General features: G+C 43.8%; 1 protein-coding gene across 5 annotated transcripts in view; it reads right to left on the reverse strand.

Annotated features, from left to right (window-relative positions):
- Positions 1-15,701, reverse strand: part of LOC139554943 (PHD finger protein 14-like) — a 158,441-nt gene that overhangs the window by 91,215 nt on the left and 51,525 nt on the right. For 2 of the 5 annotated variants that reach the window (XM_071368249.1, XM_071368253.1), the window contains exons 14-18: positions 13,712-13,818; positions 11,925-12,056; positions 9,006-9,168; positions 8,438-8,500; positions 2,766-2,828 (exon numbers count right to left, since the gene is read on the reverse strand). In XM_071368249.1, coding sequence (XP_071224350.1) covers positions 2,766-2,828; positions 8,438-8,500; positions 9,006-9,168; positions 11,925-12,056; positions 13,712-13,818 — 528 coding nt within the window. The remainder of the gene's footprint in view (positions 1-2,765; positions 2,829-8,437; positions 8,501-9,005; positions 9,169-11,924; positions 12,057-13,711; positions 13,819-15,701) is intronic. The other 3 variants (XM_071368250.1, XM_071368252.1, XM_071368251.1) reach the window with 3 other exon arrangements.

The raw sequence follows: 15,701 nt of genomic DNA on the forward strand, positions 1-15,701 counted from the left end.
AGATTTTCGATGTACCCATTCCATGGCACATGGTTTATGAATTGATACGCAAAACAACGCCGGATTCAAAACTTCGAATTTTTCAATTTAAATTATTGTACAAAATTCTTGCAACTAATAGAATGTTATATATATGGGGGATACAATCTTCTCAGCTCTGTAGATTCTGCTGTGAGGAGGCAGAGTCATTAGACCATTTATTTTGGTATTGTCCGCATGTAGCTCGTTTTTGGTCACAGGTCCAGGAATGGTTGAAGAATTGCAACATTTGCGTAGAACTAACGCTACAGATAGCAATACTGGGGGATTTGAAAAGCCATAGTCAATCAATCAATAATATAATAATTATTTTAGCAAAAATGTTTATTTTTAATTTACAATCCGTGGAAGCTATGAGAATAGGAAGATTCAAATCTTTTGTGAAGCATCACAGCACAGCTGAAAAATATATGGCAAATAAAAACCCGAAATGGATGATGTTGGAAGATAGATGGGAAAGGTTGAGTGGAGCTGAAGGGTGGGACTAATAACAAGATAAACAATGTAGGGCATACGGGATCTGTGAAATGTGTATAGGTGCGGAGCTATTGTGAAATAGCACAGTTACAAGTGGAAATCAAACTGGATGGACAACAGAAATAGAGGAAGGACTAAGAACAAACAAGAGAGAACTATTATAAAGTAGACTGTGTCTGTAAATGTGTATAAGATGTATAAATTGAAGGTAAAAACAGAAATGTTTATCAGTTTACTCCAATTGGGGGATCGGTGGTAGGGTTTGCAGGTAATAATAATAAAGGTATACTCTTTAAAAAAAGTATGTATGTCTATGTAGGTATGTGTATGTATACAGTGGGGAGAACAAGTATTTGATACACTGCCGATTTGGCAGGTTTTCCTACTTACAAAGCATTTAGAGGTCTGTAATTTTTATCATAGGTACACTTCAACTGTGAGAGACGGAATCTAAAACAAAAATCCAGAAAATCACATTGTATGATTTTTAAGTAATTAATTTGCATTTTATTGCATGACATAAGTATTTGATACATCAGAAAAACAGAACTTAATATTTGGTACAGAAACCTTTGTTTGCAATTACAGAGATCATACGTTTCCTGTAGTTCTTGACCAGGTTTGCACACACTGCAGCAGGGATTTTGGCCCACTCCTCCATACAGACCTTCTCCAGATCCTTCAGGTTTCGGGGCTGTTGCTGGGCAATACGGACTTTCAGCTCCCTTCAAATATTTTCTATTGGGTTCAGGTCTGGAGACTGGCTAGGCCACTCCAGGACCTTGAGATGCTTCTTACGGAGCCACTCCTTAGTTGCCCTGGCTGTGTGTTTCGGGTTGTTGTCATGCTGGAAGACCCAGCCACGACCCATCTTCAATGCTCTTACTGAGGGAAGGAGGTTGTTGGCCAAGATCTCGCGATACATGGCCCCATCCATCCTCCCCTCAATACGGTGCAGTCGTCCTGTCCCCTTTGCAGAAAAGCATCCCCAAAGAATGATGTTTCCACCTCCATGCTTCACGGTTGGGATGGTGTTCTTGGGGTTGTACTCATCCTTCTTCTTCCTCCAAACACGGCGAGTGTAGTTTAGACCAAAAAGCTCTATTTTTGTCTCATCAGACCACATGACCTTCTCCCATTCCTCCTCTGGATCATCCAGATGGTCATTGGCAAACTTCAGACGGGCCTGGACATGCGCTGGCTTGAGCAGGGGGACCTTGCGTGCGCTGCAGGATTTTAATCCATGACGGAGTAGTGTGTTACTAATGGTTTTCTTTGAGACTGTGGTCCCAGCTCTCTTCAGGTCATTGACCAGGTCCTGCCGTGTAGTTCTGGGCTGATCCCTCACATTACTCATGATCATTGATGCCCCACGAGGTGAGATCCTGCATGGAGCCCCAGACCGAGGGTGATTGACCGTCATCTTGAACTTCTTCCATTTTCTAATAATTGCGCCAAGAGTTGTTGCCTTCTTACCAAGCTGCTTGCCTATTGTCCTGTAGCCCATCCCAGCCTTGTGCAGGTCTACAATTTTATCCCTGATGTCCTTACACAGCTCTCTGGTCTTGGCCATGGAGAGGTTGGAGTCTGTTTGATTGAGTGTGTGGACAGGTGTCTTTTATACAGGTAACGAGTTCAAACAGGTGCAGTTAATACAGGTAATGAGTGGAGAACAGGAGGGCTTCTTAAAGAAAAACTAACAGGTCTGTGAGAGCCAGAATTCTTACTGGTTGGTAGGTGATCAAATACTTATGTCATGCAATAAAATGCTAATTAATTACTTAAAAATCATACAATGTGATTTTCTGGATTTTTGTTTTAGATTCCGTCTCTCACAGTTGAAGTGTACCTATGATAAAAATTACAGACCTCTACATGCTTTGTAAGTAGGAAAACCTGCAAAATCGGCAGTGTATCAAATACTTGTTCTCCCCACTGTATATGTGTATATGTATGCATACGTGAATGGATATATATATTTACCCAAAAAAATATGGGGGATTGGAAATGATGCAGACAATTACATTGGAAACAACATTCTTTCCGCAATATTAAGCTGATCCACCCCCCAAAAAAAAAAAAAAAAAAGAAAAAAAAAAAAAAAAAAAAAGAGTACTATGCAGGCTAATAGAGTGAATAGAGTAGTCCCGTAAGTAACACAGGGGATTGTGTATGTATTAGTTCTGTGTGCGTTAGGGAGGTTAGGAGATGTAGGAATGTTTAGTAACAAATTTAGACCAATTACATACCTGCACCTCAAACTTCTCTTCTTCACAGATGGACACCCTCTTCCTCTTCTGCCCTCTGGTTCTCTGTGGAATACAGAACAGCATGTTAGGTTCATTTCGGACCCTTTTAACGAAACTAGATTTTTGTGCTAATTGATTGATCTGTGTGAATTGATGAGAGATAATTGACCTGAGCACTGGTCAGTCTCATGATCCTTGTGAAAGGTTATCAGCTAGGCATGCAAGACACAAGGTCAAAACAAGGTCACAATATTTCTTTACTTTGAGTTGTTGAGTGGTCAGGCAAATCTTTAGTTTTTGGTAGTTTGTCTGTGAATCTGTCAAAATAATAATTTGACTTAATTAGAGATATGCTCCACAAGGTATTAGCAGCATCAGAAAAATCTAACTTTATTTGTAGCTTTCCTGTTCTGGAAAAGATTCTGGAGCCAGTGGAAGTTTGCTCCTTCAGCTGTTTATTCAGATTGTCAAACAAAGAAAACCCACTGTGGTCTCTGCCTTTTGCTACAATACAACAGAAAGCATAAACTGTTTCCAAATACATGTTTTGTTTGATTGTCCTGTATTTAATCCTCTACTGCCCAGTGAGGCTGGTGTTTTGTTTTACCTCTGGACATACAAGACAAGAGAGCCACACAGTGCTGTCTGTGGACTAGGTTCTATTCAACTGCACGAGAGAGAGTGAGAAAAAGAGGGGCGGGATAGACAGAGCGATAGAGAGAGAGAAAAGGGAGAGAAAGAGCTGTGGAGATATGGCTGCTCCCTCCCTCCCTCCCTGCCTTTCTCCCTCCACCTCTTCATGGATCCCACTTATCTACAGCCACCATACCCTGATCCTCCTCCGATATACCACCCCAGCCCTGCTTCCCCCCCGCCTCCCTATTCTCCCTCCCAGTCTCAGCTCCCCGAAAAAACACAACAGATATTCATCAGAGAAGAGGGGAGAAAAACACTCTCCAGTCCTCTTCCATTTTATTTCCCCCTAGTCTTTTGTTTTTAGATTGTCAATAACCAACCCCCTCCACACCTGGAAGGAGAGAGCCTGAGGAACACTCATTCTCTGTGGCCACTCACTGCCTGGTAAGTCAGAGAATAGCCCAGCTTCTGTCTGGTTGGCTGGCTGGCTGTCGCCGTCTTAGATAACACCCCAAAACACCCTGCTATTCCTTAATACAAAAAAAAGAAAAAAAAGAAAAGAACAACCAATCATAGACGTCTTCTACTCCTTCTGGAGGTTTTCACTCTCTGTATGTTCTGTCAGAGAGGGATGGAGAAAGGCAGGAGGGATGGAGGGGAGTGGGAGGAGGTGGTGAAGGGAGGATGGAGAGAGGAAGGTGGTGTAGAGGGAGGTGGTGTAGAGTGCTGTGGCGGTGAGTCTGGGTTAATGAGTTTTTCTGTTAGCGCGTCTAAAGCAGAGTGCCCAGAAGTACGCTGGCCTGAGGACCCTGCTGCTGGAAGTACTCAGGGATTAAGCCAGCTTTTTCTGATTTCCTCTCGCCGCGTCCGCTCCAGTCGAGGAGCTTCAATGCTGCATTTATCTTCAAATGCGAGGGCAGCTGCTGAAAGGGCCCTGCTTTGCATTTTTAATGCTTTTACCAGGGCACCCTAGCGCTGGCACCGCTCTAAAGCCCTGTTTCAATTTATCAGGGCTGGCTAATCGACCTCCCGCTGGCCCCTGCATGGGGACGAGTGTTGGAGTGTGTGTATGTGTGTGCGAGGCCACAGGGGTAAGATGGCCCACTGCCACTCTGTGGTGCAGCTCAGCCTCCTCTGGCCCTTGTTCAGGACCTGCTGACTGAGTACACTGCCTACTGCAGGGTAGTGGCCTCTTCTAACTCAACATGTGCCCTCAAGGTCACAGAGTGTGGAGGATATCTGTTAGACATCCTACACACAGCCTGACAGCTATACTCCGTAACGCATCACTACTTTCAACACTCATTGAATGATTACATCTCAGAACCATCAGTTCCCGGACCCAAACTGTACCTAATTTTCAAGGAAGCTTGGTATTTGCTTCTTCTAGTAGAATCTACTGACAATATCTCAAATTATTAGGCCAATATCTCTAATTATTATCTCGAAAAAGAATAATTGCCAAAAACCATCCTGCATTTTCAAGGAGGCTTGGTTATCATTGCTTCTTCTTCTAGAATCTTCTGTGTGACAGTGTGTGTAATGGGGTGGTGATTAAACATGGCCCTGCTGCAACACCCTCCATGATTACACAGGAACATCCTGTATGAACATATGCCATTAGTCTAGTGAGAATGATGATGAGAATGAAGTTACTACATCTAGTTACTGCTGGGTCCTCTGCTCCGTTAACTTCTCTAATCCTGCATGGTGCTGTGACATGATTCATGGCTGTTAAAGATGCAATGATGTACTTAATTAAAAGATTGATTTAGCTCAGTCGTACAAACTGCCCCCAGTTTTAATTTCCTCACCTGAACAGAGACCTTGATTAGGTATGCTGTGTGTGTGTGTGTGTGTGTGTGTGTGTGTGTGTGTGTGTGTGTGTGTTTGCACACTTTACCTTATATCTTATTTATTTTTAACCTTAGTCTGCATTGCACTGAACTCCGCATTGGATGTGTTGATCTTTCCCTGGCCAATCATAGATTACCTTAATGGAGTCAACCACTATAGGAACCAAACAGTTAAATAAACTCATACTCTGGGCCCTTTGTAAGGTGGTGCCACCCGCCCACCCGTCGCAGGCAGGCAGAGGTGGCTTAGAAGGGAGCGAGGAAGGAAGAGAGGGAGGGATGGAGGGAGCTAGGGAAGGAGGGAGGGCTGAAGTGAAGGAGCCAAGTAGCTGTGGTTCTAGCATTTAGCAGTTAGCATTTCTAATGATACGCGTTCCATCTGCCAAGTGGTGGCAGAGGAGCCAAAGGCAACAGATGGAATTGTTTTCACAATCTGTTTAAATATGTTGTTGATTTTTCTTCTTCCTTTAAAAAAAAACATACAACCCGGATCCATCATTCGTTCGCTCGTGTCAGGAACAACAAGGAGATGTTTGATTCCCCCCTTTGTTAATATTCCAACTTCCTCTTACATGATTGTAGATTGGAAGTAGTTCAGTCCATTTGGATCAGTTTGAATCTGATGGCGGACCTGAAACAATGAGCCAGCGGGGGATGTTTGGGGCTGAACACCAGAGGAAGTGTGTGTTTGGATCCACCAGCTCTAGTTTACTGGCACGTCCACTAGCAATCCTGTTTAGTACAGCAGCGTGACCTATGTGTTCTGAATGTCCAGCCATTAGCCCGTGAGTCTGGCCTGTTATGATCTATATCTGTTGGGCTCTGTTAGTCTGGTCTGTTATGATCTATATCTGTTGGGCTCTGTTAGTCTGGCCTGTTATGATCTATATCTGTTGGGCTCTATTAGTCTGGTCTGTTATGATCTATATCTGTTGGGCTCTGTTAGTCTGGCCTGTTATGATCTATATCTGTTGGGCTCTGTTAGTCTGGCCTGTTATGATCTATATCTGTTGGGCTCTGTTAGTCTGGCCTGTTATGATCTATATCTGTTGGGCTCTATTAGTCTGGCTTGTTATGATCTATATCTGTTGGGCTCTGTTAGCCCAGGCCAGACTATCTGTTAGCCCAGGCCAGACTAACAGAGCCTATCTGTTCAGGCTCTATTAGTCTGGCCTGGGCTATCTGTTGGGCTCTATTAGTCTGAACTGGTATATCTATCTGTTTGGCTCTGTTAGTCTGGCCTGGGCTATCTATCTGTTGGGCTCTGTTAGACTGGCCTGGTATATCTATCTGTTGGGCTCTGTTAGTCTGGCCTGGGCTATCTGTTTGGCTCTGTTAGACTGAACTGGTATATCTATCTGTTGAGCTTGTTAGTCTGAACTGGTATATCTATCTGTTGGGCTCTGTTAGTCTGGCCTGGGCTATCTGTTTGGCTCTGTTAGTCTGGGTCTGTTAGTCCGACCTGGGCTATCTGTTGGGCTCTGTTAGTCTGGCCTGGGCTATCTGTTTGGCTCTGTTAGTCTGGGTCTGTTAGTCCGGCCTAGGCTATCTGTTGGGCTCTGTTAGTCTGGCCTAGGCTATCTGTTGGGCTCTGTTAGTCTGGCCTGGGCTATCTGTTGGGCTCTGTTAGTCTGGCCTGGGCTATCTGTTTGGCTCTGTTAGTCTGGCCTAGGCTATCTGTTTGGCCCTGTTAGTCTGGCCTGGGCTATCTGTTGGGCTCTGTTAGTCTGAACTGGTATATCTATCTGTTGGGCTTGTTAGTCTGGCCTGGGCTATCTGTTGGGCTCTGTTAGTCTGGCCTGGGCTATCTGTTGGGCTCTGTTAGTCTGGCCTGGGCTATCTGTTGGGCTCTATTAGTCTGAACTGGGCTATCTATCTGTTTGTCTCTGTTAGTCTGGCCTGGGCTATCTATCTGTTGGGCTCTGTTAGTCTGAACTGGTATATCTATCTGTTAGTCTGGCCTGGGCTATCTATCTGTTTGGCTCTGTTGGTCTGGCTGGGCTATCTATCTGTTTGGCTTTGTTAGTCTGGCCTGGGCTATCTATCTGTTTTTTTGCTTTGTTAGTCTGGCCTGGGCTATCTGTTGGGCTCTGTTAGTCTGGCCTGGGCTATCTGTTGGGCTCTGTTAGTCTGGCCTGGGCTATCTGTTGGGCTCTGTTAGTCTGGCCTGGGCTATCTGTTGGGCTCTGTTAGTCTGGCCTGGGCTATCTGTTGGGCTCTGTTAGTCTGGCCTGGGCTATCTGTTGGGCTCTGTTAATCTGGCCTGATATACACTTCCTATGATGGAGTACTTTTAACCCCAGGTATAGGTTGACGGATTACTGTCTGTTTCTCCAAATCTGGATTATACAGTAGATGGCAGGACAATTCAAAAGGCTACCCCAGAAATATCAACCCAATCAACCCCTAAACTAGCAAAGTGGAGGCATTTAAAACCCATTTTGTCAGACCACCACTTAAAGGGATACTTCAGGATTAATGCTTTATCTACTTCCCGAGTCAGATGAACTTCTGGATACAATGTGTATGCCTCTGTGTCCAGTATGAAGGAAGTTAGAGGTCATTTCACAAACAAATGCTAACTAGCGTTAGCGCAATGACTGGAAGTCTATGAGTATCTACTAGCATGCTTTTAGCAATTAGACGGGCTTGTGTAAACAAAATAAATAAAGTGTTTTATTATAATACAGTGCCTTCAGAAAGTATTCACACCCATTGACTTTGTCCACATTTTGTTGTGTTACAGCCCGAATTTAAAATGGATTACATTTTGATTTTGTGTCACTAATCTACACACAACACCCCATAATGTCAAAGTGGAATTATGTTTTTAGTAATTTTTACAAATTCATTAAAAAAAGTAAAGCTGAAATGTCTTAAGTAAATAAATATTCAAACCCTTTGTTATGACAAGCCTAATGAACTTCAGGAGTAAAAAATTGCTTAAGAAGTCACATAATAAGTTGCATGGGGTAACTGTGTGCAATAACGGTGTTTAACATGATTACTTAATGACTACCCCATCTCTGTACCGCGCACATACAATTATCTGTAAGGTCCTTCTGTCGAGCAGTGCATTTCAAGCACAGATTCAATGACAAAGACCAGGGAGGTTTTACAATGCCTCATAAAGAACACAGGTAAAAAATAAACACTAATAAAAGAGCAGACATTGAATACCTGGTTCAGTCTGCTTTCCAATAGACACTGGGAGACAAATCCACCATTCAGCAGGACAATAACCTAAAACGCAAGGCCAAATATACACTGAAGTTACTTACCAAGACGACATTGAATGTTTCTGAGTGGCTTAGTTACAGTTTTGACTTAAATTGGCTTGAAAATATATGGCAAGACTTAGCAAAGATCAACAACCAACTTGACAGAGCTTGAAGAATTATAAAAATATTCTACAATCTAGGTTTTACAAAGCTCTTAGAGACTTACCCAGAAAGACTCACAGCTGTAATCACTGCCAAAGGGGATTCTAACATGTATTAACTCAGGGGGTTGAATACTTATCTAATCAAACTATATTAGTGTTTTATTTTCCATTAATAAAAAAAAACAAAAAAAAACAGTATTTGACAGAGAATTTTCTCTCGATCGTTGACAAAAAATGACAATTAAATCTATTTTAATTACACCTTGTAACAACAAAATGTGTAAAAAGTGAAGGGGTGTGAATATTTTCTGAAGGCACTGTAAATAATAATATATATTTTTTAAAGTGTGTTTTATTACACACCGTGCCCCTCACATCTCGTTTCTTGGGCTCTGGGGACATCTCCTGAGGGATGAATTTGATTGGACCTTTAATCTGTCTCCGAGACCTTTTGGTGCCGTCGGGCAGTGTCTCCATGGCGATGTCGGCATCATCGCTACTGGCCTGGTCACACTCTGAACATTGCCTGAGGAGATGGAGGGAGGTAGAGAGAGAGAGAGATAGGAGGGAGTGAGAGAGATAGGAGGGAGGGAGGGAGAGAAAGAGTAAGAAATAGATGTTTCAGGGCCCAGAAACTGTTCTCTCCTCTATGCAGGGCTATTCATTTTACTATCTGTGAACATGTTATGCATGGAAAATAGGTTTCGGAAGCCTTTCTCTCTGATTACTATCAATGTCTGAACAACAGGACCTATATGCTGCTAATTATGTTGGGCAGAAAAACAAAACACTGACACTAAGATGTTTTTTTCGAAAAATACTGGTTTCCCAAAGCACTGAAATCTGAGCCTGGAGGTCCGACACTGGATTTGAGGAAAGGGGTTTCTGCTGACCCAGGCAAAGCATAAGACTGTGACATGGGTTTCTATCAGTATTAGAAGTTAGACAAAGTTAATATCGGTCTTAAAAGGTTAATATCAGTATTAGAAGTTAAGACAAAGTTAATATCGGTCTAAAAAGGTTAATATCAGTATTATAAGTTAAGACAAAGTGAACTTGTGGATCCTGTATGCGTTTCTGGTTCTGACTGAGAAGCCCTGTCTGCACCTTCCTTTCTGCCTCTGTGAAATTCCTGCCGTGCAGATCCTGATAATAAGGTAGGCTATGACTTGGCCTCGGCTCCACACAATTTCATCCATCCAAATGCTTTCTAATTTCCGCCCGCTGGAGCAGAACGCAACCACCCTCTCTTTTTCATGGTTAAATGAATTACTCCCAATCACAGACACGAGGAACGTGCAGGTTGAGGTGCCACAGAAACAAACAATACACACGTCTAAGATGTGCATGCGCACACACACACACACACACACACACACACACACACACACACACACACACACACACACACACACACACACACACACACACACACACACACACACACACACACACACACACACACACACACACACACACACACACACATAAACACACACGCGTATATGCAAACGCATGTACACACACTACAATCCCCCATCCTCCTTCACTTCGGAAGTAAAAAGATTAGACTAGCTGCTCTATGGAGATAACTCACTATGGAAGTATCTCACTAAGCGACAGAGATGGAATACTATTGAAACTATTGAGACAGATACACAAAAGAGCTCCTCTATCTATCTATTCAGATAAGGACATCTAGCTCTGTGTGAAGTGGGACATTTCCACCATCTCTGCATTCTCTATCTGATAAATCTACTGGCACTGAGTAAGCTGAAATGTCACACTAAACATAAATAAATAAATGGTGGACATTAATGCATCTCCTACTACAAGTTATTATAAAACGGGTTGTTTGGATCCTGATTGGATGATATGCGGGAGTTGTGGGACAACTTCGCAAAATACCATGACGTGTTAATCTGATCAATCCACTGTCCCGCAGCCCAGGCAGGAAATTCCTAAACTTCATCTCCCTCGGGGAAGAAAGCGTCTACACATTACTTCCCCATGCTACTAATTGGTTTGCAACAGTTGGGGAAACTAATAATTCACCAGGGAAACCGTAAACACACAGAATTCCATTCATTCATTAACCAATGCAGAGCGGCCTGTGTAGGCCTATTTGATATAATGAAGTTCTTGTCTCTCATCATCATTGAATCTCTGCTAGCTAGCTACATGCCAATGATTTGTTTAGCGTAGCAACATCGGATGAACAGAATGCAAAAGTTATCCAATGCGGGCCTGGAGGCATGGGAAATAATGGCTGCGAGTGGCCATCGATGTGAGAGCTCACTCAAGAGTTATTGGCAGCCTCTGACATGGAGATCAGAAAGTGCTGGAGTGCCATTTTAGCTGGCAAAGATGTGAGTGGGACGTCCCATTCTCCGCCAGGCTGTCACCAACCAGCGCCAGGTCCACGGACAGTCCTTCCATCGAAGTCACTATTAACATCACCAACTAGCTTGGTTAGTTTGGACTCGCCAACCATGATAGTTGTTGCCTACGTAGGACTATTGGATATTTTTTTTAATCATTATTTAATGAAGTTCTTGTGTCATCATCATTGAATCTCTGCTAGCTAGCTACAAGCCAATGATTTGTTTAGCGTAGCCACGTCAAATGAATAGAATGATTAGAACTAATGACTGGGTCAAAACATGAGAAGAACTAACGACCAGCCCGCTTCAGTAGCAACTTCAGAATGCAAAAACAAATGTATTCATTAAAATAATGTTTATAATGAAAACATTTCATTAATATTTTTATAAATATGTTGACAACTGTTTTATAAAAGCAATAAGGCCCTCTAACCGGGAGTCTATTGTGTGATAACTCCCACCTTAGGGCTGTTCACAGCTCTTGGCTTCACCTCGGTCCTAAGAACTGCCCTAAATCGGGAATTATCACACAATAATCCCCAGGTTCTCATGCCTTATTGCTTAAATGACATGTTTTTATACAACAATGGTAAAACAATGTCATACCAGATGTACAGTGCAGTATGTCATTGCGATGGGTTGTGTGCTTGTGCTATGGACAGCACTTGATCCAACTTTTGCAACTCTTGTACCATTGAGTCCTCTAGCACCCATTCACATGTTCTCTCTCTTCCCCACCCCCCCTCTTTTCTTCCCCATCTACCTCCCCCTCTCTTTCTTCCCCATCCACTTCCCCCAGTCCGTCTCTTTCTTCCTCATCTACCTCCCCAAGTCCCTCCGTCTCTCTCTCTTTCTTCCCCATCTACCCCCCCAGTCTCTCTCTCTCTCCCTCCCTCACCAGTAGCTGTTCTTGGTCTTCTTGGGCATGCGTGTCAGCGGAGGCTCCAGACAGCCCAGATGGTAGTAGAGCTTGCAGGTGTCGCACAGGAGCAGGAGATGCTGGTCCTGGTTTTTCTTACAGATCCCACAGCTAAAAAGGAACACACACACATACAGTACCAGTCAAAAGTGTTAAAAAAACAAAATATATTTAATATTTTAGATTCTTCAAAGTAACCATCCTTTGCCTTGATGACAGCTTTGCACACTCTTGGCATTCTCTCAACCAGCTTCATGAGGTAGTCACCTGGAATGCATTTCAATTAACAGGTGTGCCTTGTTAAAAAGTTAATTTGGGGAATTTCTTTCCTTCTTAATGTGTTTGAGACAATCAGTTGTGTTGTGACAAGGTAGGATTGGTATACAGAAGATAGCCCAATTTGGTAAAAGACCAAGTCCATATTATGGTATGAACAGCTCAAATAAGCAAAGCGAAATGACAGTCCATCATTACCTTAAGACATGAATGTAAGCCAATCCGGAAAGTGCAGTCGTAAAAACCATCAAGCGCTATGATGAAACTGGCTCTCATGAGGACTGCCACAGGAAAGGAAAACTCAGAATTACCTCTGCTGCAGAGGATAAGTTCATTAGAGTTAACTGCACCTCATATTGCAGCCTAAATAAATGCTTCACAGAGTTCAAGTAACAGACACATCTCAACATCAACTGTTCAGAGGAGACTGTGAATCAGGCCTTCATGGTCGAATTGCTGCAAGGAAACCACTACTAAAGGACACTAATAAGGAGAGACTTATTTGGGACAAGAAACATGAGCAATGGACATTAGACCGGTGGAAATCTGTCCTTTGGTCTGATGAGGCCAAATTTGAGATTTTTGGTTCCAACCGCCGTGTCTTTGTGAGACGCAGAGTAGGTGAACGGATGATCTCTGCATGTGTGGTTCCCACCGTGAAGTACAGTATGGAGGAGGAGGTGTGATGGTGCTTTTCTGGTGACACTGTCTGAGATGTATTTAGAATTCAAGGCACACTTAACCAGCATGGCTACCACAGCATTCTGCAGTGATACGCCATCCCATCTGGTTTTCACTTAGTGGGACTATAATTTGTTTTTCAACAGGACAATGACCCAACACACCTCCAGGCTGTGTAAGGGCTATTTGACCAAGAAGGCATCCACAATCACCACACCTCAACCCAATTGAGATGGTTTGGGATGAGTTAGGCCGTAGAGTGAAGGAAAAGCAGCCAACAAGTGCTCAGTATATGTGGGAACTCTTTCAAGACTGTTGGAAAAGCATTCCTCAAGAAGCTGTTTGAGAGAATGCCAAGAGTGTGCAAAGCTGTCATCAAGGGTAGCTACTTTGAAGAATGTAAAATCTAAAATATATTTTGATTTGTTTAACACTTTTTTGGTTACTACATGATTCCATGTGTTATTTCATAGTTTATGTCTTCACTATTATTCTACAATGTAGAAAATAGTAAAAATAAAGAAAAACCCTTGAGTGGATATCTGTGTTCAAACTGTTGACTAGTACTGTACATACAGGAAATACATCAAAATCAACTCTAAGAAGATAGTTCTCAGATGAGAAGCTAGATATAAAGAGCATATAAAAGAAATCAGGTATGATAATACATACTCCTTAGGAATAGTGATGGTTGTAGAGTGTTGGAGTGCCCCAGGGTTGAATACTGGGACCTCTCTGATTGCCCAGTCACTCAATATGAGACTTTTACTTGTTTGTAATGCCTGTTGTTTGAATGTTTGTTTGTTTACCTGTAGAGGACAGCTGGTAGGTTGGAGGACTTCCCAGGAGCTCCTCCCTCCTTCTTGCTGGGCTTCCTCTCTTTTGGGGATTTCAGGACCGATGGGGAGTTCAGTTTCTGCCACGGAGAGAGACACGTCACACAATCAACTCATAGGTGTAGTGGAGACTTCAGAGAGAAGCAGTGAAGGACAGAAATGTCAAAGGTGTCCACAGAGAGGAGGGAGAGGGACGGAGGGATGGGGGAGAGAGAGCGATAGCGAGAGAGAGAGTGGGAACCTATTGTTGGTCAGTAGACAGACAGACAGACAGAGGCGGATGTGGGTCTATTTCTCCCCAGCATCTCGTTGGCTGCATGATGGCTACTGTCTGTCGCAGGTTAATTAGAAAACGTATCTGCTAGGGAGCTACTGGGGAGCTACTGGGCCACTAAACAGACAGGCTTCTCACTTGGGCAGTTCTAATCTGAGCACGCTCAGTACGCTGTCGCCCACGGCTCCCAGGGACCGGTCCTATAGGGGGACCTAAGAGAGAGGGGCCAGGGCCACAGGACCCCAGGGTGTGTGTGTGTTTGTCTGGGGTGTGTTATCTACTAATTGTGGACCACAGTCTCCTGGTGCAATAGCTCAGTGAGTAAAAAATCCCTCCACTACTGATAGAGGGAAGTCCCCTGTCAGTTAGAGTTAATATCAAAGAGATGTGTGTGAAGGTATCTGCTAAAATAAGAATCGGAGACAGGGAGTGAGAACCAGCCTCAGGCCATCTGTCTGGTTCATACTGGGAGTCAGACAGGCTCTGAGGCAGTGGGGGACTGAGCGGTGAGCACACACACACTAACACAGCATAAACACACACAGCACACACACAAACGGCACCCTGGGGAAGGGTCAGCTGATTGGCACGCCTTCAAGGAAGAGTCTCGGTGTGTGACACACACGTGCACAGCATTTCAAATGTGATGCTTTACCTCCGTGCCAAACGGAACACTGCCAGGCAATGTTAATGAAGTATCTCATTGGTTAAAAAGCTGTGACCGAGGTGTTTTAAAGTTTCACAATGTCTTCACTTTTAGAGAGTACCTCTCTCTCTCCCTTAGGCGACAACACTGAGTCAATGTCTTGGATGAGGGCTGGGGCTGCGGTTGCGAACAGCAGTCATTTCTGGTAATGTAAGGGATGGGACGGGCAGAAGGAGGGGAAATAAAAAATGAAAAGGTATCAGATAGATGACACAAAGCAACGCGGGGACGTGACTGATGTAGCCACTTAAACCTTTCTACGTTTCTAATTATGGGATTTATGGAGGTCGTTGCAGATTCACGTCGTTCGTTCAGTCGTTCTTTCCTTCCAGTCTTTCTTCACATCCTCTAGCTGTATCGCTCCATCCATTTAACTGAAGCCCCCATCGCAGCCCGATCGCAAGCCATACTTTTAATCAAGCATCATGCATTCAGTTAGCCGCTTGCGTAGATTTCTAAAGGGCTAATTACATATGCAGTCTACGGGCAACTGTATGTTGTATTATCTAGGACTACCCCCTAACCTTAGAGAGATTGGTGGTAACCAGAGGGGTGTGTGTGTACGTGTCTTGCTATAGCATCCTGTCAGAGCACTAGCTCTCTGCAGGCCTCTCCGCCTAAGTTCTCATTCTCACCTAAACACAGCACAACACACACACCTCACACACACGCAAACCCACCTCGCACACACACACACCTCGCACACACACACACACCTCGCACAGACACACACACCTCGCACAGACACACACACCTCGCACAGACACACACACCTCGCACACACACACACACCTCACACAGACACACAAACCTCGCCCAGGCACACACACACCTCGCACAGACACACACCTCGCACAGACACACACCTCGCACAGACACACACCTCGCACAGACACCTTACACACACACACCTCACACAAACCTTGTCGTTTCCAAAGTGTCATGTGAGAGAGGCTGTCTGAGACTGCGTCAGTGCATTACCC

Source organism: Salvelinus alpinus, chromosome 26 (genome assembly GCF_045679555.1).
Source record: "Salvelinus alpinus chromosome 26, SLU_Salpinus.1, whole genome shotgun sequence".
NCBI classification, from domain to species: Eukaryota; Metazoa; Chordata; class Actinopteri; order Salmoniformes; family Salmonidae; genus Salvelinus; species Salvelinus alpinus.